Source organism: Meriones unguiculatus, chromosome 11 (assembly GCF_030254825.1).
Source record: "Meriones unguiculatus strain TT.TT164.6M chromosome 11, Bangor_MerUng_6.1, whole genome shotgun sequence".
In the NCBI taxonomy this organism is placed as follows: Eukaryota; Metazoa; Chordata; class Mammalia; order Rodentia; family Muridae; genus Meriones; species Meriones unguiculatus.
Window position 1 is genome coordinate 61,019,662 of NC_083359.1, and position 16,099 is coordinate 61,035,760.

At 38.4% G+C, this 16,099-nt stretch overlaps 1 protein-coding gene across 1 annotated transcript in view; it reads left to right on the plus strand.

Moving 5' to 3' along the window:
• Nucleotides 1-16,099, plus strand: part of Aspm (assembly factor for spindle microtubules) — a 44,723-nt gene that overhangs the window by 19,578 nt on the left and 9,046 nt on the right. Inside the window, exons 17-20 of the mRNA XM_060364398.1 lie at nucleotides 692-886; nucleotides 8,817-12,701; nucleotides 13,975-14,141; nucleotides 15,211-15,304. Coding sequence (XP_060220381.1) covers nucleotides 692-886; nucleotides 8,817-12,701; nucleotides 13,975-14,141; nucleotides 15,211-15,304 — 4,341 coding nt within the window. The remainder of the gene's footprint in view (nucleotides 1-691; nucleotides 887-8,816; nucleotides 12,702-13,974; nucleotides 14,142-15,210; nucleotides 15,305-16,099) is intronic.

The window sequence follows — 16,099 nt, forward strand, 5'->3', positions numbered from 1 at the left end:
GCTCTAGCACTGCTTGAGTGTTGGATCTTGCCATGATTCTGAGATCCAGTTATGTTGTCAGCCATGATGAGCCATAACGAAGGGCTAATTTAAAAGAAACTTATACAGTTCTGGTTACATTTTATTAGTTAATCTGATCACTACTTCTTTGCTTCTGCTGGCTGTATTCCCACTCCTACCGTGCTGGTAGCATCCATCTTTATCTTTCTGTTAGGAGCATTATATAGTATCCTCTAGGTCCTCACAGGCATTTCAGGAGCTGCTAGGCTGATAAGGATGATCCTGAGATGCCTATTTCAGCTTTCAGATCTTTCTTTTATGCTATTGTTTTAATTAGTATAAACCTTCCATTGATAATAGTCTCTCATGCTCTGGGGAAACATTTACTGGGTCCTCTGAGATAAGTTCAGCTCTATCCATAAGTAGATACACTGTAAATTAAATTAAATCATAGAATATGGTCCATTTTAATGGCAGATGCTATGTAGAATTGGGTTTGGAAATCCTGACCTTACTATATAATAATATTCAAAGAAACATCAAGTAGAAAGGAATAGCAGGCCTTGGTTGAGTCTTTATAATAATTTGTTAGGCTGATACTTTTTATCTGACTGTTTTACAAAGGATAAAGTTTTAAAGTGATAACTCAATTTGTGTTTTCCTTTTTTTTTTTAAATTTTTCTCATCAAAGGAAAGAGATAAAGCTGCTAGAATTATTCAGTCAGTTGTTCTCAGTTTTCTAAGTAGACGAAGACTGCAAAAAAACGTCAGGGCAGCTGAAGTCATTCAGAAATGGTGGAGAAGAGTCACCGCACAAAGGAAGTTGCTGATGCTGAAAAATGAAAAACTAGCCAAACTTCAAAGGAAATCAGCATTGCTTATTCAGGTATGATATCCTGGAATGATATTTAAGCCTACAATTTTTATGCCATTTTTTTATCAAAGAAGGAAATATGCAATAGAATTTTGAGTGACCATATCTCAAGATTCTTTTGCTAATATTGTTGTCTATCAGTGTGTCAGGAGGGGATTGGTCCTGGAACCCTGTGCAGATACCCAGATCTGGAGGCATTTTCTTTTCTTTGTTGTTGTTTTTCTTCTCCTCCTCCTTTTCTTCTTCTTTTTAACTACTTTTTTTTTTATTCACTTTACATCCTGGTTGTAGCCCCATCGCACCTCGCCTCCCAGTCCCACCCTCTCTCCCTTCCTCCCGCTACCCTATTTCTGGAGGCATTTTCATATAACTTCTGTATATCCTCCCTTATAACTCAAATCCTCCAAAGCTTCTTCATAGGGCCTGGTACAGTGTAAGTTAGTATGGACTGTAGTCACGTTGTATTGCTTAGGGAAAAGGACAAGGAAAGTGTTTACATGGTCAGTCCAGGCTTGCTCTGTTCCTCGGAAATTTTCCATCTGCCCTTAGTTTGAATTCAGGGACGTGAAACTCAGGATACAGGGGCTGACTGCCTAATTAACTAAGCACTTGAGTCCTCTTTGCTGTCTGGGAATGCTCTCCTTTCATACAGTTAAAGCTTTATATCCATTGCTGTCTTTGTTTTACATTACAGCTTAGTAATCTTTGACTCCTTGGGAAGTGTTGACATGCCAAGTTTTTCCACTCTCCTTTACTTTAAGTCATGGGAACTTCTTTTTCCTGAGAAAAGGGCACATTTTCCTTTCTAGCTCCTTTGGTTTGTCGCAGAAGTAGTGCTTATCGCTGCCTAATAGAATGCCTGTATTATTTTTCTTTTAAAAAATAAAAAAAGATTAAAAATGTTCCATACATGGAAAACAATTAATTTTTATAATGAATTCTAACAGCATTCGTGAGGTGTTCTATTTAAGTTCATTCTTCGTGTCAGTGAAGATGTACTCTATAAATACATCTTTTAGAAAATAAAAATCACTCAGCTGCTAATGAGCTTAATAAATTGTCTCATTTTCAGTCCTTTTAAAAGTGAAATATTACACATGGGAAATGGCATGCAATAACATTACAGAGCCTGTGGTTTCTCAGAAAATGAATACCCATGTAATTGCTTCCTTTACTGAGAGATAGAATATGACTGGCCTCTTACAAGCTACCTCACAGTCAGTTCACTCTTCTACTGAGCCCCAGGTGACCGTTGACTCTTTTATACTAATCATCCCTTTTTCATAAATATCTCTTTAAAGCTATATAAATTAGTTGTGCCATTTTTTGAACTCAGATTTATATAAATTCTTTCATTTACTATCATTGCATCTGTGAGAATTATCAGTGCTTTTGAGTAAGCTGTGGCTTAGTTTTCAGTTTGTTGATGGACCTTTGATAGTCCAGTTCTGAACTATTCTAATGTAAAGGCTATTTGAATGTGCCTTTTAGTGTGACCATGTCTTCATCCTGCTCAGTGCTTACTGGAAGTACAGCTTGAAAGGACCCATCTGCACAAGACACCACAAGACCAAGTTCTCAGCACAAAAGGGATTTATTTGCCCTAGAGGGACAAAGAGCAAGGAGTAAGAGACAAAGACAGGAGGTGGAGGAAACAAGGGAAAGAGGGAAGGGATATTTGTATTGGGGGCAGGATGGGGTTGGGAGGAAATGTGACAAAGGATTGCCTCTGGGTAGAGAGGAGACATAAGTGGCCTATAGACAAACGGCAGTTTGTAAAGGGAAAACCTTGTGTTAGGGTGAAGTGTTTAATTTAGTTGGGCATGTTAATTAGGTGGGCCAAGTGGGGGATTTTGATTGCTGGACTTCAATACTTCCATAGCTAGGATTTGGTAGTCAGCCTCAGGAGGAGGAAATAGCCAAATAGAAGAGTAGACCTTAATGTCTAGCCTATAGAATGTAATCTAGCAGGTTTTTATCAAGACAGAGGGAATAGGGAAGAACAAGGCCTATGAGAACCACGTTTGTCATGCTGGCTAGAGTCCCTTCACAACTGTGGAGTTCTTTTTGAGGGTGTAGCGGTCCTGGTGTTGTATTTTATTTTTGGGAGATATTGCCAGAAACTTGCAAATATGCAATGGAGAGTATCACAGCAAGTAATTTCAAACTAATGTAAATACTTGGAAAATTTCTTATTAACTTTGATACGTAGTAACATCCAGAGCAGTTTTAATTTGCATTTTATTAATAACATGAGAAACATCATCCATTTTGGAAATTACTTTTTTTTAACATGGAATTTCAGTGCTTACTAAAGATGAATACAAATTTCTTTATTAAATTTTATATTAGTTTAATTACTTTACATCCTGAGGGTGACCCCTCCTTCCCTTCCTTCCAGCCCCTCCCAATTCCCCTCCTTCCCTTTCTCCTCTCCCTTTCCCCACAGAAAAGGGAAGTACCCTTCCCCGTATTAACCTTCCTCAGCTGCTTTTGGCTGGAGCCTTCCAGAAGACAGTCAAGTTAGGAGTTTCAGCTAGAATCACACCCATATTCTCCAAGGAGCCTACCCTGTAGCAGGCCTCCAGCTTGACCAAGAAATGTCCTTCCCCGGTTTCTCTTCTTCTTCAAACCCTCTCCTCCCACTTCTGTTCACCCCACATCTGATCCCTACCCTTGTTTCCCTCCCCATTCCATCTCCTGCCCAGTTTCTCTCTTCATCCTCTTCTGCTGTCTATTCTATTTTCCCTACTGAGTGATACTCTGGCACCCTCTCTTGGGCCTTCCTTGTTACTTAACTTCTTTGGGTCTGTAGATTATAGTATGATTATCTGTACTATAGGTCTAATATCCACTTATAAGTGAGTACACACTGTGGGTCTTTTTTGGGTCTGGGTTACCTTACTTAAGATGATCTTTAAAGAACCTAAGAAATTAATCAATCCAATTAAAAAATGGGATACAGAGCTAAACCATGAATTCACAACAGAAGAATATTGAATGGCTGAGAAGCACTTAAAGAAATGCTCAATGTCCTTAGCTATCAGAGAAATGCAAATCAAAATGCCTTTAAGATTCCATAGATCAAAAACTCAAGTGAAAACACATGCAGGAGAGGATGTGGAGAAAGGGAAACATGGAAATTACTTTTGTGTAGTGTTATTTCTACTGTCTTAATTTTTCAATCTGTCTTCTTGTAGACTCAGTAGAGGGCCTTTTATAGTCCAGCTGTTAGAACACTGCTGGCAGGATGTACTGTATCTTCTTGACCATGAGCTTGTTTCATTTCTCTCTGATGAAAGGCTGTTTATTTTCTTTATAATTTACACATTTTATTTTGTTAACTGTTTAAGGAATGTGGCCCTATCCATGAATTCCTGTCCAGTGCTATACTTTTCCTCTTTTACATGGAGAAGATGGCTGGAAGATCTGCTGAAATGGATATTGTTTTCCCTGTTGCCCAATTGCCTTTGTAATGTTTGGGGTCGTTTGTTTGTTTGCAATCATAATCAATCTATTCTATGTATTGTTTTTTCTCTAGTATCTTTTCTGTTCCATTAATTCTTTTTGTCTGTTTAGCTTTGCTCTGTAACTTCACTTGAATTGTGAACAGCTAGTAGCTGGGTTTCAGTCTTTGTCAGTTACTTCCTTGCAGATATTTTGCAGAACAAATGTATTTTATTAAGTCCAAATTCTAAGTAGAAATCATAGAGCATTTGGAATACTCAAAGAGGATATTAAGTACAACTCTTAAAAAAAGAAAAATTACCTTTTTGATGTGTTTTTGAATTATGTTTACAAGTATTTCATTGGGAATTTTTGTGTCTATCTTCATTGAGGAGATTGGCCTATAAATACATTGAAAGTATATGTTTTCATGTAGGTTTGTGTATCATGTGTGTGCCTGGTTTCCATGGATGACATAAGAGGACATCATCATTTCTTTTGGAATTGAGTTATGGACAGTTGTAGGCTTCCATGTGGCTTCTTGGAACCCAAACCAGGTCCTATGCAATAGTAAAGCACATGCTTTTAACTCTTGAGCCCTCTGTCCATCCCTAAATTTGTTTGTAAAATATTGTTTTTATCTTGTTATTGACCTGGTTAAACTGCTTGTCTAATCTTTTTTAATATTTTTATTTTTATTAATTACAGTTTATTCACTTTGTATCCTCCATGTACCTCCCTCCCTTTGCCCTTCCCAGTCCCATCCTCTCTCTTCCCCACCTGTGTCCCTTTCCCAATCCACTGATAGGGGAGGTCTTCCTCTCCTTCCCTCTGATTCTAGTCTATCAGGTTTCATCAGAAGTGGCTGCATTGTCTTCTTTGTGGCCTGGCAAGGTTGTTTCCCTTTCAAGGGGAGGTGATCAAAGAGCAGGCCAATCATTTCCTGTCAGAGACAGTCCCTGTTCCTCTTACTGAAGCGCATTTGAATACTGAACTGCCATAGGCTAACTTTGTGCAGAGGTTTCAGGCCATTTTCATGTGTGTTTATCTAATCTTTAAAATTTCATTGAGCTTAGATATTCATCTACTTTTTTCCAGTTATTGGAAAACAAGTCTCTTTGTATAATAATTATTTTCTTCTCTCACTACTTTCCTCTCCCATACCTCCCAAGGAAGCCCTTGTCTTTACCTCCAAACTTACTTTCCTTAATTTGTTTGATGACCTATTGTTTTGTGACTTTTCCTAATAATGTCTACTCGCCCCAAATAGTACACCAACAATAGACCAAAAGATTCCACTGTACTGTAAATTAAAGAACCATTGAGTTTATTGGAGTTTATAGACATATGGGTAAGAAGGAGTATGGTTGACTCAAAGGTGCAGCGTAAGCAAAATCTCAGCTTACCATGATGATTCATGAAACCTGAATTTCTGGAGCTCGCTACACAACATAAAGGCAGCTCAACAAGATGAATCTCCTTGCCCTAAATATTATTGCCTCTGTAACCTCAGGGAGCAGCCTTGTGAATCCTGTAATTTTCAGGAGCTCCTGAAATTTGTGTTTTATTTACTTCCTGACTCTTAACCTCCCTTCAAGAAGGCATGTATTGGTTTAGAAGAAGTAGCTATGCAGCACCCATTCATCAGGTAGTAGTGTAGTCACTCTCCCATTATTTTGTGTAAGTTCTGCAGTTTCTTTTCCTGTCGATCTCTTGCTCTGTTCAATTGAGGTGAGATAGAATATAATAAATTATTTTGGTTTTACTGTATTCGCGTCCTAGTATATGATGTATTTTCGAGAATGTTTCAGGAACTGTTGAGAAAAAATGTGTACTCTGCATGTTTGGTTTTGAATGATCTGTATATGTCTGTTATGTCCATTTGATGTATATATTATCAGAATGACCTGTCTGTTGGTAAGAGTGTGATAGCGAAGTCATCCACTATTACTGTGTTTGCGATTAATTTGTATTTTTATATCCAGTGGAGTTTGTTGGGAGACAGTAGGTACAACTGTGTTAGCTGAATGTAAGTGTAGAATTAGAATATCTACCTTGTCAGAGAACGGAGGGAAACCTGCTTGTTTCCTGTTTTCATTTCCTTAGAATTACTTTGTTCATCCTTTCATCTAATTTATCAGTCTTTAGTGGTTGAGAAAAATCAATTAGTGGTTGAAAAAAGTATCTTTTTTTTTTTTTTTTTTTTTTTGAGTCAGCAAGGAAATGGATCCAGTCTCCTAGTCTTCAGTTTTTCATTGGGGAATTAAGAGCATTATTAACATTCAGAGTTGTTATTGAAAGGTCTGTGCTAATTCCTGCCAGTTAGATGGCCTTGTGCTGTTTTGTGTATTCCTATTCTTCATTTGCTTATCTTCTGTTCGGGCATAGTTTATTTTATCCGAAGGCTTCCTGGTTGAGTTTTTCTTTCTCTTCAGTCTGAAGACTTTCTGTAGGTATCTTACATAGGAGTGATTTAGTGGTCAGGAATTCTTTCAGGTTGTTTTCTGTTCTGTTGGATACAGTAATCTGGGTAGGCAGTCACTTTTAGCACATGAACTATACTGCTCTTTTCTCTCCTCCTACACTGTCCTTTAGCTACTTAAACTGAGTACTTTAAATTTAGCACAATTATCTAAAGCTTTTCATTTTCCTCGTGGCTGAGGATGTATTTATTGGCCACTTATTTTCTTTTGAAAACTGCCTGTTTAGTTAATTTGCTTGTGCACTCTCTGATTGGACGTCTTGGAGTTTGGGTATTTACAACTTTGAGTTATTTATTCTAGATGTTAAACCTATACACCTATTAGGTGTATAGCCGACAGACTCTGTCCTATTTTGTAGTTGTTCTTTCTGCTTATGTCCTTGGCTGAGAAGAAGCTTCTTGAGTTGATGTGAACCCACCTGGCGATTCTCACTCCTGAGCTGGGCCATTTCAGAAGCCCTCTCCTGTTCCTATATCTGAAGTGCTTCATAGGTCTTCAGTGAAAGCTGCCTCGGGCAGTATCAGATTCAGACTTTACATTACAGGCTTTGTTCATTTGAATTGTTTCATATGAGGTGAGAGATAAAGGTCTAGATTCGCTCTTCTATATGTAGATTTCCATTTTTCCCAGCACTGTTTGCTGAAGTGGGCCTCTTCAATGTTTGACACCACGGTTGAAAATCTGATGACAGCAAGTACACAGGTTTCTTTTTCCTCTGTTTTGCTCTTTGATCCATGTCTGTTTTTGTGCTGGTATCTTGCTGGTTTTAGTACTATAAACTATTTATTCTTATTTGGCATACACAATGTTGATAAACTGTCCGTGTGTTAAGTAAAGCTGTTAGGACAGAAGATTAACTTATCTTCTCTAATATAAAGTTCATTAGCATTTTAGTGACAGGTGATACTGAAGCAACCACAAAGTTATCTGTCTACACTTACTCCTCAATCTCTTTATTTTGAGGATTTTACCAATAAATATCTATAAGGGGAGTAGATACAAAGCCTAATATTTGCAACTTTAAGCAGAATGTTTGCTTTACTCTGCCTTTATTTCAGTTATACTAACATAAAACTTTCTAAATAACTAACGACTTTCATCGCCATTTTGTATAAGTTGTACACATGTTGTTATGCAGAGAAACAGTATGGTACACATACCATCTTGTCTTGAAGAGCAAAGCCTATGTGATAAAAGACAGTAGGTGTTACAGCAAGGGAGTCAACAGAATGCATGTTTTTCTGAACTCACCTTGTTTTTGGGTAGGTGTGCTTAGACCAAGCGTGGGGTCTTTACAAAGGACCATGCTGCAGGGACCAGCCTCTGCACTTCTTTATTAATATGTGTGAATAAGGAAGATATAGTAGGGAACAACACAAAAATATTAATAAATGAAACCCTTAACAGTGTAGTAGTATTTTAGACAAGGTCACTACCAGAATATTCAGTTTGATTTGGTTACAGGGGTCATACAGTAGAATAATGAGTGCATCAGCCTGAGGCTTACAACCCTATTTATTGGGCCAGTAATGTTGGAGCCATTTTCTTCTTCGTCTTTATATACTGTCACCTGTATGTCTCATACACAGAGAATTTGTTCCAGGCCCCTGACAGATGCCAAAATTCTGTGTAAGAGCAAGGTTGTTATAAAATTACATGGTATTTGCATAGTCACAACATCCAGTGTCCTTAGCATGTCTGGACTCTCTGGCGCGCCTCTTGCAATGACTACTCTTCAGGAGCCATCAGTTTTCATGGATAGAGCATTATGGAACTGCTCAGTGCATTTTCTTTTTCTCTTTCCTTTTGGAATATTTCAACATTGTGAATGGCCTGATGTCGGCTGTGGGAACCAAACTCGGGTCCTCTGGACCTGCGTACCTAAGCCATCTTTACAGCCCTTTGTGTGTTTATTTTAAAGCAGAATGCTAGAAAAAAGAATGAGCATTTTCAAGTGTTAAATTCAGAAAGTTATGTCTGTTTTATTCTTTTCTCTTTATTACCTTTCTCAGGCTTGCTGGAGAAGATACTCCACCAGGAAACAGTTTCTGAAGTTGAAATACTATTCAGTCATTCTTCAGTCTAGGATAAGAATGAAAATTGCGCTGACATCTTATAAACGATACCTTTGGGCCACAGTTACAATTCAGAGACGTTGGCGTGCCTGTTTAAGAAGAAAACAAGATCAACAAAGATTTAAAATGCTGAAATCTTCATCCCTTGTAATTCAGTTTATGTTCAGAAGGTGGAAGCGACGCAAGTTGCAGTTACAAACCAAAGCTGCAGTCACGTTGCAGCGAGCTTTTAGAGAATGGCATTCCAGGAAACAAACACAAGAAAGATCCGCTGTCGTGATTCAGTCGTGGTATAGAATGCACAGGGAATTGCAGAAATATGTTTATATTAGATCTTGTGTTATAGTCATCCAGAGACGATTTCGATGCTTTCAAGCCCAAAAGTTATATAAGAGAAGGAAAGATGCTGTCCTGACTCTCCAGAAACACTACAGGGCATATCAGAAGGGGAAGCTAGCACGCACCAACTATTGGCAAAAACGAGCTGCTGCCGTTCGACTACAGGCTGCATTCAGGGGGATGAAGGCTCGCAATTCATACAGATTGCAAATTCAGGCTGCCTGTGTTCTTCAGTCCTATTGGAGAATGAGACAGGAAAGAATTAGATTTTTAAACCTTAAAAAGATTGTTATCAGATTACAAGCACACATAAGAAAACATCAACAACTACAGAAATATAAGAAGATAAAGAAAGCAACTATTATAATTCAGACTCATTTCCGTGCTTCTGTTTCAGCCAGGAAAGTTCTCGCATCTTATCAGAAAACACGGTCTTCAGTCATTGTTCTACAGTCTGCATATAGAAGGATGCAGGCCAGGAAAATGTTTTGTCACACTTTAACTTCTGTTATAAAAATTCAGTCATATTATCGGGCTTATATATCCAGAAAGAAATTTCAGAGCTTGAGAAATGCTACAATAAAGCTGCAGTCAATTGTTAAAATGAAACAAACACGCAAGCAGTATTTACAGTTAAAAGCAGCTACACTATTTATCCAGCGGTGGTATCGTTCTCAAAAAATGGCTGCGCAAAAAAGAAAAGACTACACACAGATGCGTGAATCCTGTATCAAATTGCAAGCATATTTTAGAGGATGCCTGGTCAGAAAGCAGATGAGGTTGCAAAGCAAAGCTGCCACTTCTCTACAGTCTTATTTCAGAATGAGGAAGGCGAGGCAGCACTATCTGAAGGTGTGCAAGGCGGCTGCTGTGATTCAGAGTTTCTACCATGCCTACAAAGCACAAGTCTGTCAAAGGCAGGACTTCCTGCGGGTCAAAGGAGCAGCTATCTGTTTGCAGGCAGCTTACAGAGGCTACAAAGTACGCCAGCTGATCAAGCAGCAGTCTACAGCTGCTGTTACAATTCAGAGAGTTTTTAGAGGCTACAATCAGAGGATGAAGTACCAAAATGTACTTCAGTCTGCTGTGAAGATTCAGAGATGGTACAGGGCATCTAAGATTGCTAAAGACATGAGAACACGATTCCTAAAGACAAGAGAGGCTGTGCTTTCTCTCCAGTCCGCCTACCGTGGCTGGCAAGTTCGACAGCAGCTCAGGAGGGAGCACCAGGCTGCAGCGAAGATCCAGTCTACTTTTAGAATGCTCTTGGCCCAGAGGCAGTTTAAACTATTACGAACAGCTGCAGTAGTCATCCAGCAGCATGTCCGGGCATGGGCTGCAGGAAAGAGGCAGCGCTTAGAGTACCTTGGACTCCGTCATGCAGCTCTGGTGTTTCAGGCTGCATGGAAAGGGAAGATGCTGAGAAGACAGATTGACTGGCAGTACAAATGTGCTGTCCTCATACAGTCTTATTACAGAATGCATATTCAACGAAGGAAGTGGAAGGTCATGAAAATGGCTGCTCTTCAGATTCAGGTGTATTACAGGACTTACAAAGCTGGAAAAGAACAGCGCTTTTTATATCTGAAAACAAAAGCAGCTGTAGTAATTTTGCAGTCAGCTTACCGTGGTATGAAAGTGAGAAAACAAATTAAAGAATACCACAAAGCAGCAGTCACCATACAGTCTAAATTTAGAGCCTACCAAACCCAAAAGAAATATACAAACTATAGAGCTTCAGCTATTATAATTCAGAGATGGTATCGGAATATTAAAATTACAACCATGCATCATCAGGAATATCTTAACTTAAAGAAAGCAGCAATTAAAGTTCAGGCCACTTTTAGAGGCATCAGAGCAAGAAGACATGTTCAACACATGCACATGGCAGCCACGCTTATTAAAGCCATGTTTAAGATGCATCAGTCCAGAGTAAGATACCACAGGATGAGAACGGCAGCTGTTGTCATTCAGGTGAAATACAGAGCATGGTGTCTAGGTAAAGTTCAACGTGAGAAGTACCTGAGAACTTTGAAGGCTATTAAAACTCTTCAGGCTGGTGTCAGAGGAGCAAGAGATAGACAGACTATAAGAAAGATGCAGATGGCAGCCACACTCATTCAGTCACACTTTAGAAGATACAGACAGCAAACATATTTTCATAGGTTGAGGAAGGTGACAAAAATGATTCAACAGAGATACCGAGCAGTGAAAGAAAGAAACATTCAGTTTCAGAGGTACAGTAGACTGAGGCATTCTACAATACTCATTCAGGCTGCCTTTAGGGGACTGAGAACTAGGAGACATTTGAAAGCAATGCATTTAGCTGCAACTCTTATTCAGAGGAGATTCAGAACTCTACAGATGAGAAGAAAGTTCCTCATTCTCAGGAAAACTGTTATTTGGATTCAGAGACAATACCGTGCAAGAATTCATGCAAAGTATTATCAACAACAATTACTGTTAGAAAAGGCAGTTACTAAGATCCAGTCTTTATACAAAGGATGGGTGGTAAGAAAAAGGGTGCAAAAGATGCACAGAGCTGCAACCGTTATTCAGGCCACCTTCCGAATGCACAGAGCCTGGGTGAGGTACCAGGGTTTAAAGCGGGCAGCAGTTGTGATCCAAAAGCAATACCAAGCATACAGAGCTGAAAAACTGCAGAGTCAGCTTTTCAAACAGAAACAGGCTGCTGTGATCCTTCAGGCTGCCTTTAGGGGGATGAAAACCAGAAGTCACCTGAAGACTATGCATTCTTCTGCAACCCTTATTCAGAGTAAATATAGAGCTCTCGTAGCAAGGAGGAGATTCATTGCTCTCAGAAAAGCTGCTGTATTTGTTCAGAGGAAATATCGAGCCACCATTTGCGCCAAGCATAAATTGCACCACTTCTTGCAGTTACGAAAGGCAGCCATTACAATACAGTCATCTTATCGAAGACTGATGGCAAGAAAGAAGTTACAAGAAATGCACAGGGCTGCAGTTCTCATCCAGGCTACTTTTAGAATGCACAGAACATATGTTAGATTTCACACTTGGAAACGTGCCTCAATTACAATTCAGCAGCATTATCGAACATACAGAACTATAAAACTACAAAGAGAAAAACTTATCAGACAGTGGAACTCTGCTGTGGCCCTTCAAGATGCACACGAAAGAATGAAAGCCAGCCAGCTTGTAAAAGAACACAGTGCCGCTGTCATAATACAAAGCACATACAGGATGCACAGGCAGCATTGTCTCTACCAGCAGCTACGGTGGGCTGCAAAAGTAATACAAGGAAAATATAGAGCAAAGAAAAAGAGACAGCAAGCTCTTCTACCCAGTGCATGTGAGGAAGAAACAACTCTTCTTCCGGCGCATTTTCAGGGTTTGAACATTACAGAACAAGTTCAGCAGCAGCATGAAGCTGCCCTGACTATACAGAAACATTTTAGAGCCTTTAAAATGAGGAGGCAAATGGAGTCTGAGAGAGGCTTCCAGGTAAGGAATGTGCTACAAACATCCTGGCTGCCACACTAGAGTCACTGCCAAAAGCATGTGCTAAAGCTGTTTTATTGAGCAAAGAAATATTTTTGTTGTTGCGGTGGTATAACATTATTATAGATGGGTTCTGAAAGGAAATAAAAAGTTAGCAGTTCAGCAAACACCCGCTTCATGGCCACGGGGAGCAGATGCAAGGGAATTGAGATGGTGATGAGGTTAGTGCGGAGCACCAGGCTATAGTGCCTCACAGGTGACCCAGCAGATGTGCGCTAAGGCAGCTCGCACTGCAGGTCAGAAGACCCGGGAGTTTTTAGGATATACTTGTCCATTTTTCTCACGTTCTGATAACTGAATGTGTGGAAGAAGAAGAGGGTCTAAGACTTGGATTTGGAAGCCATAAGAACCCAAGGATATTGAGCAAAGTCTACATGGTCCTAAGAAAGAGAAAACTAAGAAACTTGGTATCAACAGGCTTAGGGTTAGGGGGAGAACAGGAAGTGTGCTCAAATTCCAGATACTATGCATCAGTGGGTGTCTAGGTTTTAGTTAGGATTGCATCATCTACATGACAGAAAAGCCATATGAATTATAATCATGAAAAGTCAAGTGAATTATATTTTCTACAAGTAGAGGCTTTGGGGAATATTTCAGTCCTTGTAGTATTTGAACTGTATATCAACAGTTATTTTATTTCTCTGTAATTTTTATGTTTTGTTACTATCAGGATTAATCATTTTTTTAAAAAAACAATTTAATTGAATAAGTTATAGGTGTCACTATCATAAAGATGCCAAAATGAAAAAATCTGGTTGTCCTCTCAAAATCCTGCTGCAGGCAGACCCTATAGTGACAAATGAATTGGAAAAGGAGCTGTTGCTCTTTCTGTCCAGAAAGTAGAGTTTCTCTTATTTTTCTTCTTCTGGATGTTTTGAGGACCATGCAGCAATATCTGGCTTTTAACAAATCATTCATAGCTTACAGTTTTAAACTTCTGATTGGGCTGTGCTGAGGTGGCTGGCGCCAGCCACACAGTGTATGTACTAACATATGGCGCTACATATTCACTGTTGTCATAACCACTGTTATTAGAATGCTCTCTGTGTGGCAGTCTGCTGGAGCAGAAACCAACTTGGTTTTTACAATTAACGTTTTGTTTCCATTTGTTGCATATTAGCTTATAAAAAGTGCATTTGATATAACATTAATTACATGGGATCTTTCTAGCTTAGACAATTATTGTATACTTATTATATTTATATGCTTGATATAGGCTGTATGGAGAACGTATAAAGCTAAGAAATACTCATCCAAAGTGGAAGCTGCCTGTAGGATTCAAGCTTGGTATAGATGTTGGAGAGCACGCAAGGGATATGTAGCTTTATTAAAAGCTGTTAAAATTATTGAAGGTTACGTCTGTGCTAAGCTGGAGAGAATGAGGTAATGTATTACAACTCTGGAAGAGTGTAAAGTAACTCTGCTTCTTTTCTTTTAAATAATTGTTCAATTTATATGGTTTTAAAAATTGTGTATGTGTGTTTGATCTCCATTAATGGTACAAAATATATCTTAGGGTTTTTGTTTTAATGAATAGTATAACTTTGATAATATAATTTAGTAAAAAGTATTTATGTGATCTTTTCAAATCCAAAGGGATGAACCTAAAGACAGAAGATTGGAAAGTGAGAGAACTGGTTTAGTATTGATTTCCACTATCTTTGCTGATTTAGCTACTGGCTACAATTGTTAATTATTTGTGGGTAGTCTATATGTGAGTGACAGAGAGATGCAGAGGTTATTGCTGTCCACTTATTTTTTGAGCCAGGGTCTTGCCAGAGCGAATACCCAGCAAGCTCTGGCTCTGTCTGTCTAGGTGGACCTCAGTGCTATGTCTGATTAGAGTGAGTACAGCAAGGTCTGGCTCTGTCTGTCTAGGTGGACCTCAGCGCTATGTCTGGCTTTCACATGGGCGCCCACGACCTGAATTCAGGTCCTCATGCTTGCACAAGACACTTTGCTAATTGAGAGGTCTGAGTTTTGATTTTGTTATGTCATGTACCATCTACTGTTTATCACCCTGCCCTTACAGAATTTACTTTCCTATTCCTACTTAATTTCGGTTCCAAAAATGTTCACAAGCTAGTCATTTTTTGTTATCAAGTTTATGTCATAGAATTGGTCTTTCTTTTCCAGTCTTTCTCCTGTGATGGTTTTATTTCAGTCACTGCCTCCATCATCTGTGATTCCTCTACCTTTTAATTAAACATTTAAAAAATCTTGTACAAAATTCTTTGTGCCACTAGATTTCAGCGCTTATGTTTTATACAATAGAAGACTGCCAATTGCAAAACCGGCTTTCATTATATATGTGAAAATCTGATTGCTAGAATACAAAGTATACTTTGGCATTTTATGTCATTGCCTTTCTAATATTTTCTTTCTTCTATTTTTGGTGGGGGGAACACTGACTAGATTAAACTAATTTAAACTTACTTTCTAATCTTTTCAGGTTCTTGAAGATGAGAGCATCAGCAATTATAATTCAAAGGAAATGGAGAGCTACACTCTCTGCAAGAGTAGCTCACAAGAATTTGATTTTAAAAGTAAGTGTAAATAAAAGTAATTCATTTACACAGACCCACATCAGGAAATAAAACAAACAATGTTAAAGATTGAACTGTGCATTTGTTTTACAAATGTCGGGTTTAGTCCATTAAAATTAGATTCACTCGTAACAATATGATTTGCTCGTATGCTGTGTATAGGAGTGTCTCTTTGCCTCTGTCTTCCCTCTCTTTCTCACTATCTTTCTCTCTCCCAGTGTGTATGTGTGTTAAATAAAATATTCTCAAACTCAAATTTTTCATGATTGCAGTGAAAATAATGTATGTTTGAAGAAAGTAAAGAAACATACTTTGTCTAGTACAAGTCAAATATATCATAACATGCTTTCTCAACCCTATGTTTAAATATTTAACAGAGTTTTAGATTAGCTTGTTATTAAATATAACTTTTAAACAATTGCTGTGTATCAACATTAGAATTTTGCATGTATGACTTAAGCTCATTAACAGTCATTCTAACTACCTAACCACAATTGTTTTTACTCTGACCATTGGCACTGGGTAGTAAACGTATGTGGTGGTTGTTATTACTATGATCATTTTAAGTGCTAGAAACCATTTAGAGTGCAAACTTGCCCATGATTTTTAAGCAGGTGTGTAGAAGATTGTAAAATCAACTTAGCTTAAATGGATTCTAATCTTACCCTTTTAAGTGTATGGGAAAATTATTTCTGAAGCTGTTATATAATTGAACAATCTAAGGAATGCAGTTGACATGCTGTGTAGATATTTATTACAAATGTTTCCTTATTTCTGTGTATGTGCGCAGTGGGG